This window comes from Mercenaria mercenaria, chromosome 15, assembly GCF_021730395.1.
Source record: "Mercenaria mercenaria strain notata chromosome 15, MADL_Memer_1, whole genome shotgun sequence".
In the NCBI taxonomy this organism is placed as follows: Eukaryota; Metazoa; Mollusca; class Bivalvia; order Venerida; family Veneridae; genus Mercenaria; species Mercenaria mercenaria.
The window spans coordinates 48,173,893-48,196,955 of record NC_069375.1 but is presented as its reverse complement, the minus strand read 5'-3'; the positions used below and the strand labels follow the sequence as shown (position 1 = coordinate 48,196,955).

General features: G+C 35.7%; 2 protein-coding genes across 3 annotated transcripts in view; both read left to right on the top strand.

Annotated features, from left to right (window-relative positions):
- The window catches only part of LOC123552252 (echinoderm microtubule-associated protein-like 2), a 67,913-nt gene that overhangs the window by 5,295 nt on the left and 39,555 nt on the right, over positions 1-23,063 (top strand). The window contains exon 1 of one of the 2 annotated variants that reach the window (XM_053525207.1): positions 15,056-15,326. The exons of the other annotated variant lie outside the window; for it this stretch is intronic. The gene's annotated coding sequence lies outside the window, so the exon portion shown is untranslated. Of the gene's footprint in view, positions 1-15,055; positions 15,327-23,063 lie in introns of those variants that run through there. 2 annotated transcript variants of the gene reach the window in all.
- Positions 10,218-13,651, top strand: LOC123552267 (uncharacterized). Its single transcript, XM_045341789.2, has 3 exons — positions 10,218-10,965; positions 12,344-12,475; positions 13,451-13,651. The coding sequence occupies exons 1-3, from the start codon at positions 10,914-10,916 to the stop codon at positions 13,600-13,602; spliced, it is 336 nt and encodes a 111-aa protein (XP_045197724.2). The 5' UTR covers positions 10,218-10,913; the 3' UTR covers positions 13,603-13,651.

The following is a 23,063-nucleotide window of genomic DNA, read 5'->3' as shown; positions in this document are numbered from 1 at the left end:
AATAGTACAAGCAATCAGTGTTTATAATCAGAACTTAAAAGCTGGCCACTTCTACAGCTGCATAAATTGACCAATTAGTTACAGTTTTAGAGATAAGATGTGTATTGATGATTTAGTTTCATACAGGTAAACAAGCTGAAAAACAACAACAACGAAAGTATAGATATTTGATCTTACTTTAAAAATAGTGTATGTAGCTTTCACTATAATATTCATAAATATTCTTTAGAAGAGAACTTGTAAGTTCCAATATAATCTTCAGCAGAAAAAAAATGTTATATTAGGGATTAAACTGGTATATATCACTATCACTATAGTAGCTGCCATTCTGCTTATCAGCAATGTTTACAACTGACCCATCTCAGCCTCGCTCTGGGAATCTCATTCAATATTCAGGAGATAATATTAAGAAGGGCCTATTATGCTAAGAGGCACCTACGCAACCCTACTCCACTCCGTCGTGGGAAGGGGGAGTATAGAGAAACAAAGTTTCAACACCAGTCACCTTCTTCTTATGCCCTGATACCAATTTCCCAAAATTTATTGGCGGAAAAATACATCAATCAAAATTATTTAACGCATGAAGTGAATATACATCCTACACATCAATACCTTTGAAATATGATAATACCTCGATTTCTTTAAACCTAGGATACACATATGTAATCAATGCTCATAACCAGCATTTACAGTAAATTCTCTTTTAAATATTGCAGCTAAAGAAATATGTTGTAAGCATTATATTGTTTTCTAGGTTATTTAGCCATCTGTTGCATGTTTACAAGTTGCATTTTGCATGTTGTATTTCAATATAACAATCGTCCTTGTCATGAACATTGATTTTAAAAACTTACAATTTCCGTGAAATGTATCTATACATCCTTGGAAATCAAGTAAATAATGATACTGAGTCAAAAGTCTTGTGACAGATGTTTAGGCTGAAATAGAAAATCTAAGTTCACGAAACGATAATAAAGGAAATGTGTAGACAACATTAGTAATGAAATAAGAATCTATTGAAATAGCTTCATCATTTTTCTGTTTTGAAATTGTGCATAAGTCAAAGTTTGTCCTCAGCAGTCTAATCAGTTCCTAGGCAGTTTATAGCATTTATTGCAAGGTGATTTGCATATATTCCATTGTAACACGTATGCACACATGTGTACCTTATTTAAGAATTGAATGCTATTTCCTGGGACTTCTTGCAAATTCATGAATCGCGCTAGCGATTCTTTTGATTGATTGGCAAGAAGCCTTCCAGTATGGTTCATGCCTATAAAAACGCACAAAAATACCATTTAATGTTACCACAGCTTGCTACAAAAATAACTGATTTGCTTTCCAGGAGTATCAGAAAATCAAAATAAATTTCAAGATATCGAAGTTTTAGTCACAGTTAAAAAGACCCGCCAACGTCCAACTATAATTCGCCTTCCGATAAAAATACAGTTCCTCGGTTTTAGTTAAAATACGTTTAACTCCAGTGATAATTTATACAGTCGCATCATTCAGTTGTGATCTTTGACGTCAGAAAAATTAGTTAAAGCTATAATTAAATGTTCTTTTAGAATGTTTTGGCGTCCACTTTTGAAAGAATATTTGGAACGAGGCCATTTTGTTCATGTTTTTGGTGAAGGACGTCAGATTACGCGTGCAATCTCGCGGAAAGGGCCGTCATTGGTATTATTACTGCAATGTTTAACGCTTTTGTCTTTCCATACTAAAATGTATAGTGAATGCAAATTTTGTATACAACAAATAAGTGTGGAAAAAGAGCGCATGTTGCTTACTTTGTGAATAACAAATTTCGTCATGAATAAATAAACAGCCTAGTTCAAGTCCTTCCAAAATGCCAGCCCCCACCCCTCTCCTCGACCCCGATTTGTATCGTTCATCAACATATATAGACCTTCCTTTACATTCCGAGTCGTTTGTGGATATTTTGTTCAAAACTGAGGAAGCATAGTTTTGGTGAGAAACGTCACCAAAAGCCACCCTTTCTCTAGGTTTGCTTTAAAATTCCCGCAGGGGAGGCTCCCCGGACCCAGCCGGAGGAGGGGATTCTTCTCCCCCACACTCTTCCATTGAGTAACATCTAACCTGATCACGCTACGCCCCTGACCGATATGTGCTTTATTTTTCAATTCTGAAAATTGTAGAGTTTTTTTTCAAATATTAAGTTATTATTCATGAAAAGTTGTAAAATGTAAAATGCATTATTAATACCAATATCACGAGTACTTTTAGGCTCTCGCTTTAAATTTGTAAAACCATTCCATCAATGACATTTTTTCAACACATTTATATATTTAAAACAAAAAGCAATATTAAACCAAACAGTTATTTACTAATTTAAAACTTTCTAGTATTTGAGTTGTCTTGTTTGTGCTTACAAGCACTTAAAGAAACTCTACCAGTAGACCGCGACAGTCAACAAAACATAACGACAACAAAAGATTTTCGTTTTTCCTTTTTCCTTTTATTTAATTTGAATGTTTTAGAAATACAGACTTTGACTTTGCGTCTTAATTGATCTTATTTTAAAAAAATCTGCGAAAGTTATTCAACAAAAAATTATGTGAACTGCAAGAGAAGATCTACTTGAAAGTGTATAGACATATAGATAAGATGAAATTTCTTTTTTTTTCTGCGTAACATCATCTTTTTTACTTCAGCACAGATATGAAAACCACCAGTTAGCATTTAGTGGTTTTCAAGACGTTTATTCATTAATAACTAAATGGCTTTAAATTAAAATGGCCCGTTTAAAATCTTACATGAAATACGGCGTCTACTTGTGTTTTTTCTACTTTTTTTTGTTACATAAAATTCAGTGACATTTCTTTAATAAAATATTCGTCACAAAGTAAACAAAAAATATGCCAATACAATTTTCTTTGGTTAAAAACATTGAGGCAAAACATGGAATAGATTTATGTTAGTTTATGAAAGAACAAAAATGTACGTAGACATGTATACCTTCGCTTTTATGAAAGGTGCTTAAATAAATATATGTTAGTTTTTGAATTAACAACAATTAGCGAACGCAGATGTATCCTAGTTTTTAAGAAAGTAGTACATCTTAACATTTGAAATCACGCATGTCCAGCCAGAAGCGGAATGGGATCATTGACGGAAGCATTACTACAACATTCTATAACATAAAGCATGACGTCACTACCTTCTGTCTTACCTCTATACTAATGACTGATAATGACCGATAACAAAGTGTTGTTGGATAATTGTACATATACTAAAATAAAGGAGGAGGCAATGCTTTCAAAATTACACTTTTGCATGATATGATATACGTACATACGGTCTACAGAGAGGATAATCTCAAGTATTGAGTGGTGCTGGACCATTCCCCTCCTCCTCCTCATCCTACAACCGCCATCCACATCACATAATATCAACTGTTAAGAAATAAAAATATACCTACATACGGGCTACGAAAAAGACTTATTTCAAGTGGTAGCTTTCACGTGCTTGACCATTCCTTTCCTCCGCCCCCTACCATCGCAACACATAGCACATAATATCATATTTGTTAGAGTAAAATTTGGTCATGGTTACAACTATAGCACGCACAACAGAATCTGCTAGCAATGATGAAGATGAAGATGAGGTAGCTATTTCAGTTTATATGTCAGCAACTATTTCAAATGATTAGAATAATATAATGTGTATACATTCATACTTTCAAAACTTACCATGAAATAACTCGGCTTTTTCTCATTGTCACCTTCAACATATTTTTGTTTGTTGCCTTCTTCTTTATGAATGGTTCCAGAGCTGTTCAATACATATTAGTGTATTTAGTCTTTTTTGCCGAAATTCGACCCAACTCTCTCAAAACGTATGTTTAATCCCCAATCTTTGACAAATTCTCCTCCACTCTTTTTACCTTTTCCAACAAAATCCTTTAACACATATGTCTACCGTACCATTAATGATTTAAAACACAATGCAATGTGCTTTTAAGACCCTTTCTTCTGAACTTTATTATAAATAAAAAATTGCAAACTACTGGTTTCCCCCTATTTCAGTTGATGCCATACAATTTCCCCTCCTTACTGGCCCTGCCACTATTCCCCTGCAACTGAAACAAGAACACTGTATTATTTTGCGAAACAAATTACAAACTCACTTTGTTACTAGGGATTCTTTTTTGCAGTTATTTCTATATTTTACAATATTTTGACAGATCAAACAGTCGTTAGGAAAGTATACAGATCAGTAGAAAAAAAGGCATTGTGTACATAAAAAATATGTTATTTATTTAAGCCATGCCATCCGGGTTGCCATTCATCTAAAAAGGACTAATGTGCTTAATTATTTTTAAAATTTCATCTGAAATACTAGTACAAAGAACATACATGTTCCCGTTTGCATTGCCTCTTGACCTCCTCTTTTAAAAGGTAGGAAAATTAAACAAAATTGTTACTTTAGTATACTGGTATAACTACTGCTTTCATGTATATAGACGGCAACATTTTATGAGGGTTTAAAGGACAGTGTAAGAACAAAATTCATCGGAAAAAATAAAAGCACCAGTCTCGTTAGTTCTCCAAATGCTCGAAACACTTTCTAAAATGTGTTATGTCATGAAAAGTATTTTAGATCAAATACAGAAATGAATTTTTAACTTATTGTAACATTTTTGAAAGTTTGATTTGACATTACCGGAGCTTATATGTGAGGACAAGTGTCAGATCAGGATTTGAACCTGAGACCTCCCAATGACATTGTTCTAACATGTCTGGGGTGCTCTAACCAACTGAGATACCTGCCACTGACTCTCCGCACTAAGAAATGAGAAATTATGAGAATATTAAGATTTTCGGTTAAGCTAAGAGATCTTTATGTCATACAGACTAGTAATATAGAATAACCAACTACAACTTTCAAATATCTTAATGGTATATACGATAGCATTAAAATGACACAATATGACTGAAAGTTAACCTTGTCTTAATGAGCGTCCAAGGTTCAGGAGACAGTAAGAAGAGAAAAGATGTCCTAAATTATTCAACAGGTTAAAACACCATATTTACTTTTTACAAGACACACATTTTACTGACAGAGAGGTCAATTTTAGTCGAAGTCAATGGGACTATGCATGCTAATTTAGCAATTTAATAGCCAGTCGAGAGGGGATGCAATATTAATTGATAATAACATTGAACTCAAGTTCAAAAGCATAGAAAAAACGATCAAGGTGGCAATTTACTTACTTTAAATGCATGCATTGAAAATGTTAGTACTTTAATGTTCTTTTTGCATGTGCCAATAAAGATCATTCTACTTTTTACACAACCTTAAAGAATAAAGTGATTCAGTTGGATAGTGCATGCTTCACAGTGGGAGATCATAATTTGGTTCAAGATTCCTGATGTTGACTACGTTAATTATTTGAATGTAAACTAATCTACAGCGTGTGAGGAGGTAGTTCTGCAGATGATAATACTGTGTTTTGATTGACTACAGGAGAGCACAAAATATAAAGAAAGGCAATACACATGGTTCAATAGAAATCCAATTAAAACAGCAAGACTGAGTTTTCTGATATCAACTAAATTATACACAAAAAAATAAGCGGTTTCAATAGAGCCTTGGTACAGAACCACTCAATGATATCGTTAAGTATTGGATTTTGGTAGATTTAAAAAGGGATGTATTTTTGGAAATTCAATTACCCTTTGTTGAAGGAAACTTAATATGTTGTAAAGATAAAATATCACATAAAGCAAATCAAAATACAATATCCTTCAGCAATTCAGAATAAAAAAAGTCCTGTAGAAAATATAAATATTGAACATATGAAATTTGGTATTAAGGATTCATTGTTTCTTAAACCTCTTTTAATGGAAATTTAATCTTTTGAAGGCTTAAAACCTTGCAGAATTAAGGGCAAAAGATGCAAGTGGTCATTATTAGATTAAGGACTAAATAGGTATCAGAAGGAGAGAAACCATTTAATTATTTTTGTAACTTTTAGAACAGAAATTATGTATCAAAATTAATGAACTCCTTGTATTCAACATCAGGATTTCTGTTTACAAACTAGGCAGATACCATGAGTGAAGTTGCAAAACATTGTAATAACTTATATCCATACAGACAGACAAAAAACATAGAATTGGAGGATATTGTACAGATTGATGAAATACCTAGACTCAATGTTGAAGAAAAACAAGCATAAACATGACATCTGAGTTATGGTGAGATGCCTGTAAGCTTAAAAAAATCAATGATTCCTCACCAGGAAGCAGTGGTTTCACTGCTGCCTTTTTTAAAATTCCTATGGGCAGATATAGGTCATTTCCTGGTTAGTTCAATTAACCATGCATTTGATACAGATGAATTATAAGTTACTGTCAAACAAGGGGTCATAACTTGTATTTCCAAAGGAAATAAAAATAAACAATACATTGAAAATTGGCGTCCAATATTTCTACTAAATATCTCATACACAATTGCCTCTGCAAGTATTGCGCAACGTTTGAAATCAGTATTATATAAATTAATTAGACAAAGTGAATATCAAACTGAATTTATGTCAGGAAGACAAGAATATAGTCATCTAAATATTGGCATTATCAAAATTAAATCACCTAATTATGAGTTTCCCAAATCCTAATAGTGATACTTTTACAGAACCAATTTTACAAGTTTTTGTGGAATTCTGGTCCAGACAAAATAAAGAGAACTGTCATCATACAGTGTTATGAATATGGTGGTATCAGGATAGTTAACTTAGAAACATTTATCTCCGCGCTAAAAGTTACAAGGTTGGGAAGATACATAAGTTATAATACAAAATATTTAAATTTTATCACCCATGAATATCCGTTCCTTAATGAATTTACAAAATTTGGTAGTGACTGTTCTGGAAAGATGTTTTCCTAGGATATTCTTGTAGAAAATGGAGAGACATATTAAATTTGAATGCTTACTTTAACTGGACTTACACGTATAATTTCCCTTTTGCTTAACGAGAGACCCTAAATTACAGTGGTTTAAATTTAATCATAGAATTATTGGCACAAATTATCTACTGCAAACGATGGGGAAAAGAAATAATAGGTGTTCATTTTGTTACACCCATTCAGAAACTAAAAAACATTATTTCAGCTTGTGACATTTCAATCAGGTTTTGGATTGATTTTAGAAGATTGATTAAAACTATATGTCCAAATGGTGATACTAATTGGTAAAGGTCACTCAAGCCCTACTTTGCAAATATTTACCAACAGTATTTTAAATTGTTTGAGGACAGAGATATATATTGCAATTAAACACCAAAATATGAACAGTTTTAAAAAATGGCACAAGTTTCTATAATTGCTTAGTAATGATAATTGAGTGTGTCAGCGGGTCTGGGTCAAAGTAGCTGCACATGTTGGTTGTTGTTTTTTGTTTTGTTTTGTTTTTCATTTCTCTTCACTCATTCTTAAAAAAGAGACACAACTTGCACTATGAAGGTCAATTTACTATTTCATTCTGACTGACTGACAGCTATCTCTTACTGGCCTTGTACCTCTTCATTTTTGTATTGTTTTTTTTTTCTACATTTTTCTAGTATCAAGTTATTTAAAATTGAAGTAAATTTATGTAATAAGAAATGTAACTACATAAGTACATATAACATGTTTGTAAGAGTTGCCTCCCTTGTAAAATACTGGCATATTATGGTAATCATCTCTTATGTAAGCACCTTGTCCCTTTTGTTTTTGTTTTTTCTCTATCTCTCTTTTTTCTTTAGGTTTTGCCAACTTTATCAGAATTTTACACGAGTTTCTTTTTTATAAATACTTTATTATGATTTTTGAAGTAGAAAATACACTTTTATAAAACTGAAGGAGATTTTTCTTTTATATAATTTTTTTATAAAAACTGTAATGACTATAGTGTAATAGATGATTTTTCTGCTGTAAAAAAAAGAGCGCTCTTGATAAGTACATTTTTACTTTAACATCTATACGTCACATGTTTATTTTCCTTCTCTTTTATACAAAACAGTTTTATCGAGATTAAGATAAATTATATATATATGACCGCCAACATTAAATTGCCCCTATGGGATGTACGCATGTATTGAGTGACTAAAGGCTAGGGGTTAGGTTTTACGTAGGTTTAATAGTGTACATTCAATGCGTGAGTACATTCAATGCGGGAGAATTAATGACATGCATTGAAACTAATCAATAGATAGACTGGCCTACTTCGAATGATAATGAAGAGTGACAGAGGATTTGTAATTAGAAATATAAAACAGAACAGGTAGGCGGAAACATGTTGCACTGGAACAGTCTGGACAGTAGTGAGTTCCGTGCAAAGACAATAGAGTGATTTATGTTACTTTCGTGCCTAAACGTCTCCCACGGTTTATTACGCTAAGCAAGCTCAGTCTAGTTTCAAATACAGATACAGACATATATTCAATACATTGGGTTATGTAAGTCTAAAGGTGCCGAACGATGTTTTTTTATGTCAGTAAATGAATATTCAGAAAACGACATATATTAGAAAATCGTTTTGAAGCATAAAGCACAAGCAAGCAAACATATAGCAGACTTGATTTGATTGAGTTTGTTTATGACAGTTTATGAAATGTGCCACTTGCGTCACGTCCTCTATCACTGGATTATGCAGAATTTCTATCATACATGAACATTGAACGAACACCATGATCCCAAAGGCACAGAGAGTATATAAACAAAACTGAAGTTAAATACTTAGATACATTTTACAACCGCAACCTGACACAAGCAGATCCTTTCCCGGCATACAGGACAACCAAGTAAAAGAACAGCACACCCGGATTGATTAAGTATGTTCATGAGAGGTAATGAAGTATGAAACAAACAACCCTCAAGCCCACATGAACCAAAAACTTCAGAGTAATTACTGAAATAAGACAGTTATTGTTGTTTTTGTCATTTTGCATCTTGAAATCGACATCCATCCATGCAATGCTTTTCGTAAATGTTCAAGTTACTAAAGCTGAAAATTGCGATGTTGTATGTTAGTTTACAAAAATATATCTTTTTATATCACATATTGTCAATTCCGTTTACTAAGTATTGAAATTATTTGTGAGAATGTTACTAATGTACTGTATGTGTAATGCACTAATAAAAGAAAACAAAACACTTCAGCCTGCATGCTACTGTAAACCCTTCAGAGTAGTAAAATATGTGAGTAAAAATATCAATTTTGATTATAGAAAAAAGAATGCATTGATTATTGTTTCATCAATGAATGTGTAAACTTTGTTCTTTTTTGTTTACATATATGTTTAATTAAGTTCAGATTAATAAAAATGAAAAACTTACACTAAATGTTTGTCAAAAATGTCATTTTCATAAAGAGATATGCCAGTTTATGAACAGAATGAAAATTCAAAATGGCCGCCATACCGATGACCTGAAAAAAATAGAACCAGTACCTTTGTATTCAGTTTTGTAATACCTTTCTTCAAAACGTATTTTCGAAGAGTAAAAATTCAGCACATTTACCATTCAGAACATACTTCTATGTTTCAGTTTCACTAAAATTTGCGAATTCAAACGTTGATGAATAAGGTCTCTGATTTACGCAGATTTCAGACTTCTTAATTCAGATGAGCCGTGCCATGGGAAAACCAACACAGTGGCTTTGCGACCAGCATGGATCCAGGCCAGCCTGCGCATCCGCGCAGTCTGGTCAGGATCCATGCTGTTCGCTAACAGTTTCTCTAATTGCAATAGGCTTTGAAAGTGAACAGCATGGATCCTGACCAGACTGCGCGGATGCGCAGGCTGGTCTGGATCCATGCTGGTCGCAAAGCCACTATGTTGGTTTTCCCATGGCACGGCTCAGATGATACTTAATACTAGAAACTTTTACAGGCTATAAAATGTTTTTGTATATTATGTTAAAGACAGATGTGTTATTTTAGAGAAGTGCAAGTCCGTTTCAACTTAAAACTGAGAACCTATTTGCCTTCTGAAGGAATAAAGAAATGCTTGCAAGTAATCTCGACTTTAATGACTGGCGATTTAATTCCAAGATCTGTTTGTACCAACTTCATATCTAACGAAGAAAATGAATAACTTCAAATTTAATACACGGTTCGTCAAACCTGCTACTTAAGTAGCATAATTCATTTTCATGTTTTGGTATATATTCCAATTCATTATTGTCACTCAACTGAATCAGTGTTCAGTAGCACATGAGAAAAACATCACATTGCACAATTACCTTTACTCTTTGGACATTTGAACACTGAGAAATGTATATTTTTCTGCATTTAATTGCATGTAGCAACAAAAGTTCATTTTATTGCTTTAATAAAACAATAATTATGTTCAGTTGCAGGTGCAAAGTTTGATGTCTCCTTAAACCACAATGTGATAATCGTGTGTACATTTTTATGCTTCAATAACTTCAGGATATGTTTCGTATTTTCTTTGTGCAAAACATATGTGTTACTGCCTCCGGTTAAAACATTTAAAATCTTAAATTGTGACACAAAAAGTAGGTACTTGTAAATTTAAAATTGAATGAATTAGGTGCGGATCCGGTGGTTCGGATTAGGTGAGGTTGCTTATATTAGAGAAAGTTGACATTGAGTTTTAATGAAATATGTGCTTTAGCTAAGCCATACTTCTAAAATCTGATAATATTTGAAGAGCGATTTTCAAAATAAAAAGACGTTAAATGTAAGGTTGTACATTTTACAATATTTTGCTGCCTTTTTAAACTTAACTGAATGTGTAAGATTTATTGCAACCAGGTCCGTTCCTGCATATTGTTTTTCCTCATCTACCACGTATGTCTTACGACAAAGCATCTGTGAAAGTATAAAAAGCTGTCTTAAAAAAGATGATATTAATCTCAGCATTACTCAAAGGGGACAATTGAAGATGCTTTTTATGCACACTGCATACCCTCTCTTGCTTTTATTTGCTGTCACAGGTAAGTTTTATTATTATTTGATATGTTTGATATCAGCTTTTAACAACGTCTCTTTCTTATATATGAAAGAACAGAGACATAAATAACACAGTTCTCAAACACTTTAAGTTTATTGCTTACATGTTGTAATTAAGTCAAATGAATTTTTTTTCTTACATGTTTTTACACTGACGAGATATGAAAAACGCAAAAAATATATGCCTGAATAGATTTATTGTTCATGTGATTGAATTTAAGGTATAACTAAATATTTTAAACAGAGAATTACTTTATAGTATATGTAAACTATAACATTATTTAGTAAACATGATATTTTATATATTATAAGCATATTACTTCATATAAAATAAGCTGTAAAACCTTTAAAAAATTATATGCATAATTGTTATAATATAGTATTTATTACATTTGTACTGAAGAATATCTAAATTAAATATTTTAGTAAAGATACATGATACTTTTTAGAATGCAAATATTTATATATCATCGCTTACTATTGTACATAATATTTTTAGCAATGAATATCTGCATAAATAATGCCGATTTTAGTAAAATAAAAGAAAATGCATTCCGGCACCTTTTATAAATAATAAATAATGTGTATTTTGAGCAATGATATCTCTTTATTGCTGGATTTTATTATAAATAAAAGAAAATGTATTTAGGCTAACCACTGGGAACTATATATTTACAATTCGCAGTAACTGTTCTTATACTATAATCAGAATTTTCTGCAATTAGCAATTTTTTCTTATAACTCAGTTAAAAATAAGTGTGGGCCCTTCCCATTTTGTGGCCTGAATGCATTTTCAATATATAAAATCCTTCTGTCCATATTTCTTTTTTATTTATTAAAAATGCAACTAAACGCTTCTTATTCTAATAAAATCCAGCAATGATCAATTTTTCTGGTTTTATTTTGTTATTTGGATAAAAAGATCATAATAAGTGAATAAAAAATACTTGTCATTTCTCTTATTCAGTTTTAAATAATTATTTATTTTATTTTTTATGAAATAAAGGTGAGAGTTTATTATCAAATAAAATAATTTTGTGTGTATTCCAAAAAAAAGCTGCATTTCAATCAATAAAATGCAAAGCACAGGAAATAACCAGTTATAAGTACATATAAATAAAATTTATGATCCTTTGACATGGACTACATGTCAAGTCTACATGGGTTTTATGGACCCTTATCAGACTGGACCAGAAAGGATCCTGTTTATTGGGGATTCAGATGTCTGGCATGGGGGTCACTTATATAGGAGATTTTCTTTGCTACTTAATGAGTTGGTCTGAAGATATATTCTCATTGTGTGTTGATTTTGTTGTTGTTTTTATTTCTTTAAATGTCCTGTTTTGATTGTATGTCTTTTAGCTGTAGAGTCTGCGTGCAACTATGGGGTAGTGGGTTTATGTGGACAAAGACCTTTTCTATGCCCAAACGGTAGCACGTGCCGTTATCTAATCCCTGGAGCATCAATCGGAATGTGCTGTTTAAACATGCCAGGTAATATGATACATGACGGAGTTTTTCAATAAGTAATAAAAATGAATATAGTTAAAATACTTTTTATTTACCGATAAAGGGTCATGTCTGCATTTAATGTTAACCTGTGCCCTCCTTAATTTCTAAACTTGGTTGGTATATCATTCAATTTAGGAAGTACCAATTAGTTTTCGTATGGGTGTTGACTGAAAATTTACCGACTGAAAAGCGAACAGTGTAGACCACGATCAACCTTACCGGGATGCAGGCTGATCTTGGTCTGTACTGGTCGAAAGGCAGAATCATTTGACGCCAGCAGGCTAAAGGTTAAGCTGAAAATACCCTTTATGTGAAACATTAAATAACTGGATTGATTTAGATCGTTGCATGGAATACTTCCACGGATATCTTATTCAAGAGCTATTATTCAGATTCCTTACTTCACTCTGCAAAATTAGTGGTCACGATACCACTATCATAACTGCTGGAATAATCATTTTAAGTAAGAACCTATGTTATTTGAACACCATTCAATATTCAATTTGTCATATTTATGCGCCAGAAAGTTGTTTTGGCTAGAGCAAAGTCGCAGCCAGTAACAGGCAACAGTGACAAAGTCAATCAATAGTGTAACAGCCAGAAACACTAAAATGTTTGCAACTTTACGTATCTATGATCTTTATTACATCACTCTTTTTCAACAAATTAAATCCAAATCTTCTGATACTATGGGTATTGTAAAATTTAAAAAGTAAGGGCCCGTGATAAACATCTTTAACGTATATATATTGTAACCATGGAAATCTAACCCTTACCTTTAGTCAGTATATCATAAATATTATACACTAAATGCGTGCGGACATGCAATTATTTGCGTATTTTTGCAGTGCGCTCTTATTAAGATGCATCACTTCCAGGCATGCGATGGAGACCGCTACAGGTCTGCACTGAGCAACATCGAAACTGGAATATATACGAGTGTGTCTTTTTTTACAGATCCGCGATGTCCACCTCCGAACATGATGAACATATGTCCCTTCAACATGATGAGCCCGACCTACAACTGTATGAACAACAATGATTGTACAAACAACCAGGTGTGTTGTCCTGATCCATGTGGAGGTACCTGCAAAGACCCTGCGGCTTAAATATAGCTGAAATGTAAACACAACTTTTGAAATAAAAAGTTTTTAAAGATTACAACTGAGTTATATTCTTTTTTTTAACAATTAATGAAACACAATGTGGTGAAACTCATTAAACGAATATCTACCGCTTGTACTTTGTACTAGAAAATAATTTTATAGTTAATTATTAAACCATTCCTACTCCTCAATATTATTTAATTCCAATTGCTCTTCAAACTTCCGCGATGACTGTCACAATCAGAGGCAGATTTTTGACAGTGACAATGTATTTTCTAATAGTATCTTTCTTATAAATGGAATAGAAAAAAAAGATACTGACACTGTCCCTTTGAATAGACTGGAACCATTTATGTGCTGAGACATTTTATCATTGACATAACCAGAACTCTGACATAGCCGATACTAGTTTAATGAGAGTGAAATGCTGCGTTAGTATAATGGAATTAATTCGTGATTTAATATTTTAAAAAATCCCTTCCAGTTTTGGTAGGTGTCACATTGAATAACAAAATAAAATAAATAGTTACGTATTCTTTTTTCAAATTTGAAATATATTTGCTCTTGTTCCCTATTTTATAGACGGCTACGAGTATTCAGTGTTTCCAAAACTCATGCACTGTACACTTTTGTCGGACAGTAACTCTGTCACTCTGACAATGTTTGAAACAGACCGAGATATTATACAATTACGCAACACAAAAAGCAGTCTCCGGGAGAACTTCCTACACGATAACATCATGAGTACTGTTTTGCAAAATGACAAATGCCTGAAAGACTTCTGTGATGTGTTTATTTTGATCACAGGCCATTTTAATGGAAATGTTTAATGATCCCATAAGGCAGCAACAGTTGATGACGTCATTATGTTGCGCAGACAGGTAGAAAAAATATTTTGTTTCTTGCCGGAAAATTTCAGTTGTATATATTATTTCTGAAATAGTTTTAATGTAACTAAGTTCTGCATAATTATAAATCATAGCCTAAACATAGTAGCTCACCAAGTGATGTGATTCTCTAACTGCCTTTGGTTTGATAAGTGCATAATAAGGTTTCAAATAGTTATTGAAAGTCTGTGCTATATACCGAATATGGGCAATATTTGTACCCATAAGTCATTTGATGTTTTATTTGACAAAATATGTATGAGACATGAATTTTACTAGCAAATTAGGGACGGTATCAGCGATATTTTGATTTGTCCGTCAAGTCAATATCCTGTTCAATCAACATGACAATTATCAAGAAATACATCTTTCTAGTCTCTAACTTACAATACAAATAAAAGTTAAACGTTTCAAGTATTTAATAGGTGAAAAGGGCCTGCAATTCAATTATTATTAATATTTAGCCTTACCAGCGTAACGACATGACTTTCAAACGCATCAGAAAACATGATTATGATTTCAGAGAGACAACGGAAATCGATGACGGGTTATCTGTTTCAGGCATTGATTGCGGGATGAACATAATGAAATAATTGGAACCAATCCGGACAGAAGCGACATGAAATCTTGACATAAATGACGTACGAATTCTATGCTTTTCTCATTAAGGAAAATTCATATGACAGAAAGACATTTGTTATTTTAGACAATGCCAGCCGAAACACTGGCTTTATTATCAAATAGTGACAACCAGGTGCTGATAAGGAAATTTCAAGCCTAAGTGTTTTAAGATGGATAATAACATGTATCCAAGAGATTATAACTAAATATTTTCATAAGGTAAGTACTATGATAAAGAATCGTAATTATGTTTCCTTTTATACGTATTGAAAGGGCAACACATTGAGAAAAATATTGCTGTGTGATTGTAATATTTTACTTCTTGTTTCATAAAATAGTTAAGAATATCTGATTGCTAATGCGTAGTACTTTTCTACAGCTTAACAAACAAATATGCTGTGGGCGCGTGTTATATTATACGTGCTTTTGATATTACATAATTTACTAGATTCATTATATTATTTCTTAACGTGTTTTATAGATCTTAAGGTAGTTCTGCACGTTTAGATCGAAATTTCTTCTACAATGTAGATTTGGATTGCTAGACTGCTTTGAAAAATTTGGACCTCATGCAACATTTCATAATGGGAGTCTATGGGAAAATCATAACTTTCATAACATTTTCGCAAATAGAAATTTTTCTACAATGTAGATTTTGATGAAACTTCCCATGGTTGTTAATAAACATATGGACTATAATTTGGTGAAATAAAATGTATAGGTCCGTGTGCTTATTTTTGAGATATTTGACTATGATTAAAGTGAACCGGACATTTCACGCTAATTTTAACACATTATTTTGAATTTTTTAACGTGCCGTATGTTTTACTATCATATTTTGACTTTAGAAATATAGCTCAGTGCCATTGTAATAAATTAAGTCAATTCCAATTAATTCATAAATTAATTTTCATTTCCATAGGCCGAATCCAGGCTTTATTCTACGTTTTCCGGATAAATAACGTTACGCCATCACTTCCGGTTTTTCAAACGTGCAGAACTACGTTAAGACATAAATATATATCACATTTACTTACAGATGAATCCTGTTACGATTTTGTTTGTGTCGGTAGGCTTTTCTGTCAAACCAAATAGTTTGTCATAAAAACGGTATTGTGTATTGTAAAGCATTTACAATGCTTATAAAGACAAAGACACATTATTTAGATCACAAAAGCGTGAAAATTAAAGAGGATTATTTTCCTAACATATTTAAATAATGTGATTGTCCCACACGTTTTCGTGATCTATATTGATATTCTGTTAAATAATAAACAAACGTTCTTTCGTGAGCAGTCGTAACTACAGTTGAATTGAATGGAAGAAAAAGAGTTTGTCGAAATGAAGTGTTTAATTAATGATGTGCAAAATACAATACAAATATAATAGTTCTTGACAACGAACATAGAAGAAACAAGATTTCTGTTTACAGATGTACAATTTGTCAATTAGATACAGAAGAGGGTTAATAGAACCTTTTAAATGAACAAGAACTATATGAGCCGTGCCATGAGAAAACCAACATGTTTGCGACCAGCATGGATCCAGACCAGCCTGCGCGTCAGGATCCATGCTGTTCGCTTTTAAAGCCTATTGGAATTAGAGAAACTGTAAGCGAACAGCATGGATCCTGACCAGACTGCGCGGATGCGCAGGCTGGTCTGGATCCATGCTGGTCGCAAACCCACTATGTTGATTTTCTCATGGCACGGCTCATATATATAACAACGTGTGGGGATTGTCATTAACACGTATAAATCAATTCGACTTATTGAAACTGTTGCTGCGGCGTGGTTTATTTTCAAATTGAAAGTTAAACAAGTTTTTGTTTTATAAAAGGTTGTCCAACTGAAATTAACCATTACATTTGTATTATAGACACAGAAAAGAATAAGTGCGTTATACTGGTGTAGTGTATTTTCAAGCTATAAATTAACAAGAAAAAAGAGAAATAACTCGAATTTGTAAATACAGTAGATTTCTAACTGTTACAAATTGAATCTGATATTGGGGAATTTCAAACCATGATGCTAATGATAATATCTATTGGAAGGACCTTTGAAAGCTTGTTAGTATTCGGATTTAACGTCTTTTTTCAACATTTTTCAGTCATATAAAAGACGGAAGCATACAACGCGTCAAAGCAACAGTAGTACTTTTATTGATGTTGTTTATGAGAAGTAGTCCTCTTCTTCTTGTCGTTCGCATCTACACTTTCAGACCAGTAGACTCGATGAAACTTGTGGTTTGCCGAAGATCCTCAATGCCTCCATACAGTTTCTGGTGGATTGAGGTATCTATTGGCCAAGTCGCAGCTCGCTCCTGGTCGTGCCTTTTGCATCTCTGAAGTATATGCTCCGCAGTCTGATCTTCTTCACCACATGGACAAGTTGGCGATGATGTCAGTCTGTATTTCTTGTACATGTGAGCATTGAGCTTGTTGTGGCCTGAGCGAAGCCTGACCATCATCACTTGTTCAGACCGATCAAGGAGATGAAAAGCATCTTCCTCCATCCTTGGTCTCGTTAGTGCCTTGATGATGGTGACTTTCTCCTTGTAACTCACAGGTACTGTTGGTTGTTCTGACTGAGCTCCTAGCTTAGCCAGTTTGTCTGCCTCTTCATTGCCTGCAAGTCCACAATGGGATGGAATCCACTGAAGTGCTACTTTGCAGGTCATACTCAGGCTCTGCATTCTCCTGGCTAGCTGCGGAGCTTTATTCTTGATCAGAGCTTCTATGACAGACAGTGCATCTGTGAAAAAGACGACTGAGGAGCTTTCTTCTGCCGAGTCTTCAACCATTGAGACGGCCTTCATGAGTGCTTCAGTCTCTGCCTTATAGTTGCTGCAGTGTTTTCCTGTGGCTGCATGTAGTGTTTCTCTCTTGCCAGATGGGTACTGAATGAAAACTCCTGCTCCTCCATCTTTGACGGCGCATGTGGCTGATCCGTCTGTATAGACATGAGTCCATAATTCCGGAGGATAGTCTTCACTGATCATAGCAAGTGTGAGGCTCTTCCAAATGCTTTCATCCTCTTGCTTCCCGCGGTCAAGGAATAGCAAGTCTCACAGTCACTGAGGACAGATCATTCGCTAGTGGGTTTATGATGTCTTCACTACCTAAGGGAGTCGTTGGAATGCTCAGCTCAGTTTTGAACTCTCGGTTGAGTTTCTTTGCCTTGTACAAAGCTGCTACGTTCGAGCCGATTCTTTGTATAGCCATCTAGCTTGGCTTTCATGGGATGGTCTTGAAAAGACCTGAACTTCTCTGCTTGAAGTAGAACCTTTGCATGTCTTCTGTCTTGTAACGGCTGTGTGCCTGTTAGCTTCTCCATGAAGGAGATTGGTGCAGACTTTATAGCACCTGTCATGATCCGCAATGCTTGGTTCTGAACCTTGTCTAAAGCCTGTTGGTTAGTTTTGGCAGTAGTGGACCAGGCAGTTGAGCTATACTCTATATGGGGTCTCACTGTTCCCTGATATACTGTCTTGAGTATTTGCTCGTTTGCTCCCCACGTTGTTCCAGCAAGTTTGCGCATCATGGCAAGCTTTTTACGGGCCTTCCCTTCTGCTTGACTAATGTGGGGCTTCCAGGTTAGCCGTTTGTCAAAGGTCACTCCAAGGTATTTTGCCTCGTCTGCTTCAATCAGCGAAGTATTTCCCATCTTGATTTTACCCGCCCTCTGCTTTGACGACAGGGAGAATAGTGTGGTTGACGATTTCTCTGTATTGATCGATACACACCAATCTTCAGTCCAAGCTGAAAGCTTGTTGATGGCTTCTTGCATCCTGTATGTGGCTGTAGTGGCATGTTCTTCCTTACACCATAACACCAGATCGTCAGCGTAGAGAGCAGCCTTAACTCCTTTCGGTAGTTCAGACACCAGATCATTGATGAAAAGCAAGAAGAGTGTAGGGGACAAGACTCCACCTTGTGGGACACCATGACGCAACAGGAACTTCCTACTACTGACATGTTCTAAACTGACTCTTAGGTATGACTTAATCCACCTCAGCATGTGACCTCCTACTCCAGTCTTCATCAGCCTGACGAGGAGTCCATCAGTCCAGACTTTGTCAAACGCCCTCTGCAGATCAATCCATGCTGTAAGCATGACTTTCTTCTCTTGGAAGGCGTCCTCTATCTCTTGCGATAGATAAGTGGTCTGGTCCTCAGCGGAGCGGAATTGTCTGAAGCCAGCTTGTTGCGTTGCAAATGGGTTGTTAGTCTCCATGTACCACTTCAGGCGTGCATTTACAATCCTCTCCATGGTCTTTCCAACACAGCTGGTTAGGCTGATTGGGCGGTAGCTTGAGCCTTCTTTGGATCCTTCCCTTTCTTGTGGATGGGGATCATGACTGCCTCTTTCCATATCTGTGGAAGCAGTCCTTGTGTCCAGCTGTAGTTGTAAACTTCCAGGAGTTTGCTAATTGCTTTAGTGCCTAGATGGGTCAGCATTTCATTTGTGACTCCATCTGGTCCAGGAGACTTCTTTGTCTTCAACTGCCTAAGAGCTGTCTGTAGCTCATGCAGTTTAAGACCCTGCTTCATGCATTCAGGTGTCACTTGGCTTGTCTGCCTTTCCCTTTTTTCTCTTCGGGCTTCCCTTTGCTGTTCCCTGTTGATGGGGATGTTGGAAACATCTTTGTAATTAGAGGCAAAAGTGTTTGCCGCTTGTTTACCCGTCAACAGTTCACCATTCTCTTCCAAAGTTACTGAGCCTCTTCCTGTTTCTTCATCGTTCAGCTGTCTCGTCAATTTCCACAGCTTTTGGCCATCTCGCTCTGGGTTGAGCGAGGCTATTTTGTTTCTCCAGCTCTTCCTCTGTGCTTCCCGTTTATGCCTGAGGAATTTGGCCTCGGCTTGCGTAGAGAGAGGTTATTTTCTTGTGAGGGATTGTTTTCTGCTTCCTCCCTGGCTTCTGATAACTTTGCCTGTAGATTCTCCAACTTATCACTCCAGTAGGGCTTATAGTCCTTTCTTGCTCCCCTTGGAATGGCGCTGTAAGCAGCCTTAAGTATTCTGGCGTTGAAGTCTTTGACAACCCGGATGATGTCTCTACCTTCCACTCTGATGTCTTTACAGAGCTCATCACTCAGACTTTGGTAAAAGGTCCATCTGGCCTTTTTGTAGTTCCATCTGGGGATGTTAGATGAAGTAGAGGCTATACGGTCCATAGTGAGTTGGACTGGGCGGTGGTCGCTACCTCCTAGTTGTTCACTGACTTCCCGCTTGACATGTCCATGTATGTCATCAGTACATAAAGCAAGATCAGGGGTTGATGTTGTTCGCCAGCTTCTGGAGTAAAAAGTTGGGGGATCATCTGGCTTGTTGATGAGGTTTAGCTTGTTATCATCTTGCCAGGTCTCCACTTCCCCTCCACGTTTATCCAGTTGGTCATATCCCCAGCTTTGTGAGTGACTGTTAAAGTCTCCTACAATGATGAACCTGGTTTCATCAGTTGTAACTTTGTCAAGGGACAGAGCTTTGTCACTTGGAGAGTATATGTTCACAAGTTTCAATCTGAAATCGTTCTTTCTGAGGCTCAGAACTTGGAACTCGAAGTCATCCATATGCGTGTTGGTCTGGATAGCGCTGATGTTGTTCCTGACCAATGTCATGATGCCTCCTTTTCGTCTGCCAATTCTGTCACAGCGGAAACACTGGTATCCTCTGACTTTAAAGGATTTCTCTGGCTGTAGGTGAGTTTCCTGAATGCAACAGACATTGATGTCTTTCTCGTGGAAGATATGCTCAAGTTCAGCTTTCTTGTTGAAGACACCCTCCGCATTCCAATGCATCAGCCTGAAAGGTTGATGCGGATTGGTTCTTTTCCTTGGTATGTTCCTCCTTCTTCTCTTTGCATGTTGTGGATTGAAGGAGGGACCCCCAGTAGCTGTGGGTGGGCTCTGTCGAGGCTCAGAGCCCGGCACTGAATCCCCCTGGAGGGACCTCAGAGATTCAGCACCACGTTGGTGAATACCGGATGGCTGTGTAGACATAGCGATATTGCATGGTGCTGTGGTTCGTTAAGAGAGTGCCAATGGCCCAGCACCTCTGTCTTCAACTCTCTAGGTTTCTTTCGGGGTTACCTCACCCTTAGTTCCGAGTTAAAACCCTATCCTGGGAACACAGGAGCTATTTGTCCCATAGCTGGGGGTCCGTTCATAGGCATCAGGGCGTGTCCACACACCGGTGGTCCTGGCATGCCACATGTCTGGGGGCAGACCTCCTCCGAGTCCTCCGCAGTTCTGCCTGAGGCCGCAAGGTGCTCAGTTACCGTGTGGCGCCAACTCGGAGGCACTGCAAAAGGGCTTGTCTGCAGAGAGGCTGTGTACTGGCAGGGAAGACTTACGCACTCGGCTCCTTTTTCACCAGAGGGCTAGCCAACGGTGGAGGCTGAAAGCGGAAGGTGACAAGCACACAACACACAGCACACCACACTTGACGCATCAGCAGACCAATTGCCACACATGAGAAGTAGTGAAATGTGCTACATCCCCTCACCATTATTTTAAGGCAGATTCTTTGTCGTTGTTTTTCACTTAAATTTGTGCTATGTTGATTTTGTTCTCATACAAGCTGCATATCCTGGCTCACGTAAAGAGTATTTAGAGTTGATTGCTGCACTTCTTGTATTTCATCCGATTATTTTGAAACTTTGACAAAATAAATGTAACGATACATACATACATGTACATTGTACCCTTTTTATAGTCCATTTCAATAGGTAAATAGTAAGTGAGTGAGTAAGTAACGACTTTATTTATAGTGGATGACATATTTGGCAGAGCCAATTTACAATATGGTCCACTATATAAATGATAGTCACCTATAATAAAAAAAAATGGGCGTCTCCAAGTAATGCAACACATTGTATACACTTTGATCTCTTTTTCCCTTATTTTACATTTAGTTACTATTTTTGTTTTCTTTACCTTTTTACCTTTAGTAATAACATACAAATTATACTTGAAAAATGTATTTTATACACACCTACAACATGTCACAAAATATTTGAAACATGATTATTTTCACTATATACTCATATGTCATCTATATGATTTGACTTAATAAAGTTGTTTTGTGTTGCGTTCTGTTCTGTTCTGTTTTGTACGTCAATAAGCAATAACAGGTGCGATGCATTATACAAAACAACAATCACATTGTTTGCGTTATGACAAAAATAAGTTTGCTTACCCAGTTGGACTTTTGTGCGTCTTGACAATATTCTCTTCTTTCGTTCTGTATACAGTTTTGTGATCATATTTACTTTCACTTCTTAATTATTGGCCACATGATTGCAGTTAGTATACATTCATTCCAGGATGTCTAACATTATACCAGCATACACATTCCTTGACATGTTAGAAATTGACTATGGCAATGTGAAATTTCTAATCACAGTTTTTCATGTTGATGATAGATCCTCGGTCTGCGTATCGGCCTCGGTCTGTGGTGTAGTATCGGCCTCTGTCAGGGTTTGTGGTATTGGCCTCGGTCTGTGGTATGGGCAGACAGAATGACATCCTCACATCTCTCGACCAAAATTCTGTAACAGTTTTCGTGTTACTCGATCTGTCTCCAGCTTTCTACACGATTGACCACCAAACACTGTTACACCGACTCGAACATCATTTTGGAGTCACAGACAAAGCACTTGCATGGATGTCATCATATCTTAGTAACCGCTATCAAACTGTGTGCGTTGATGGTGAGTTGTCGACGCCTATGTTGATATATACAGTGTGCTTGGTCCAAAGAACTATATCATGTACACTAAACCCGTGGGTGCCAAATGCAGACGTCATACTTCTTCATCATTTCTACGCCGGTGACTCTCAATTATACCGATCCTTTAAGCCGATAGAGGCTGTGGCTAGAAGTGAGGCTTTGCGCCGCATTGAAAGCTGTCTGGCTGAAATTGTCATTGCAACATGCTGAAGCTCAATGCT

Bases quoted from the DNA above. Each gene is read 5' to 3' on its own strand.
- LOC123552267 (XM_045341789.2), top strand. From the start codon at position 10,914: ATGCTTTTTATGCACACTGCATACCCTCTCTTGCTTTTATTTGCTGTC. The intron at 10,966-12,343 runs GTAAGTTTTATT...TATGTCTTTTAG, and splicing joins GCTTTTATTTGCTGTCACAG to CTGTAGAGTCTGCGTGCAAC. The intron at 12,476-13,450 runs GTAATATGATAC...CTTTTTTTACAG, and splicing joins GTGCTGTTTAAACATGCCAG to ATCCGCGATGTCCACCTCCG.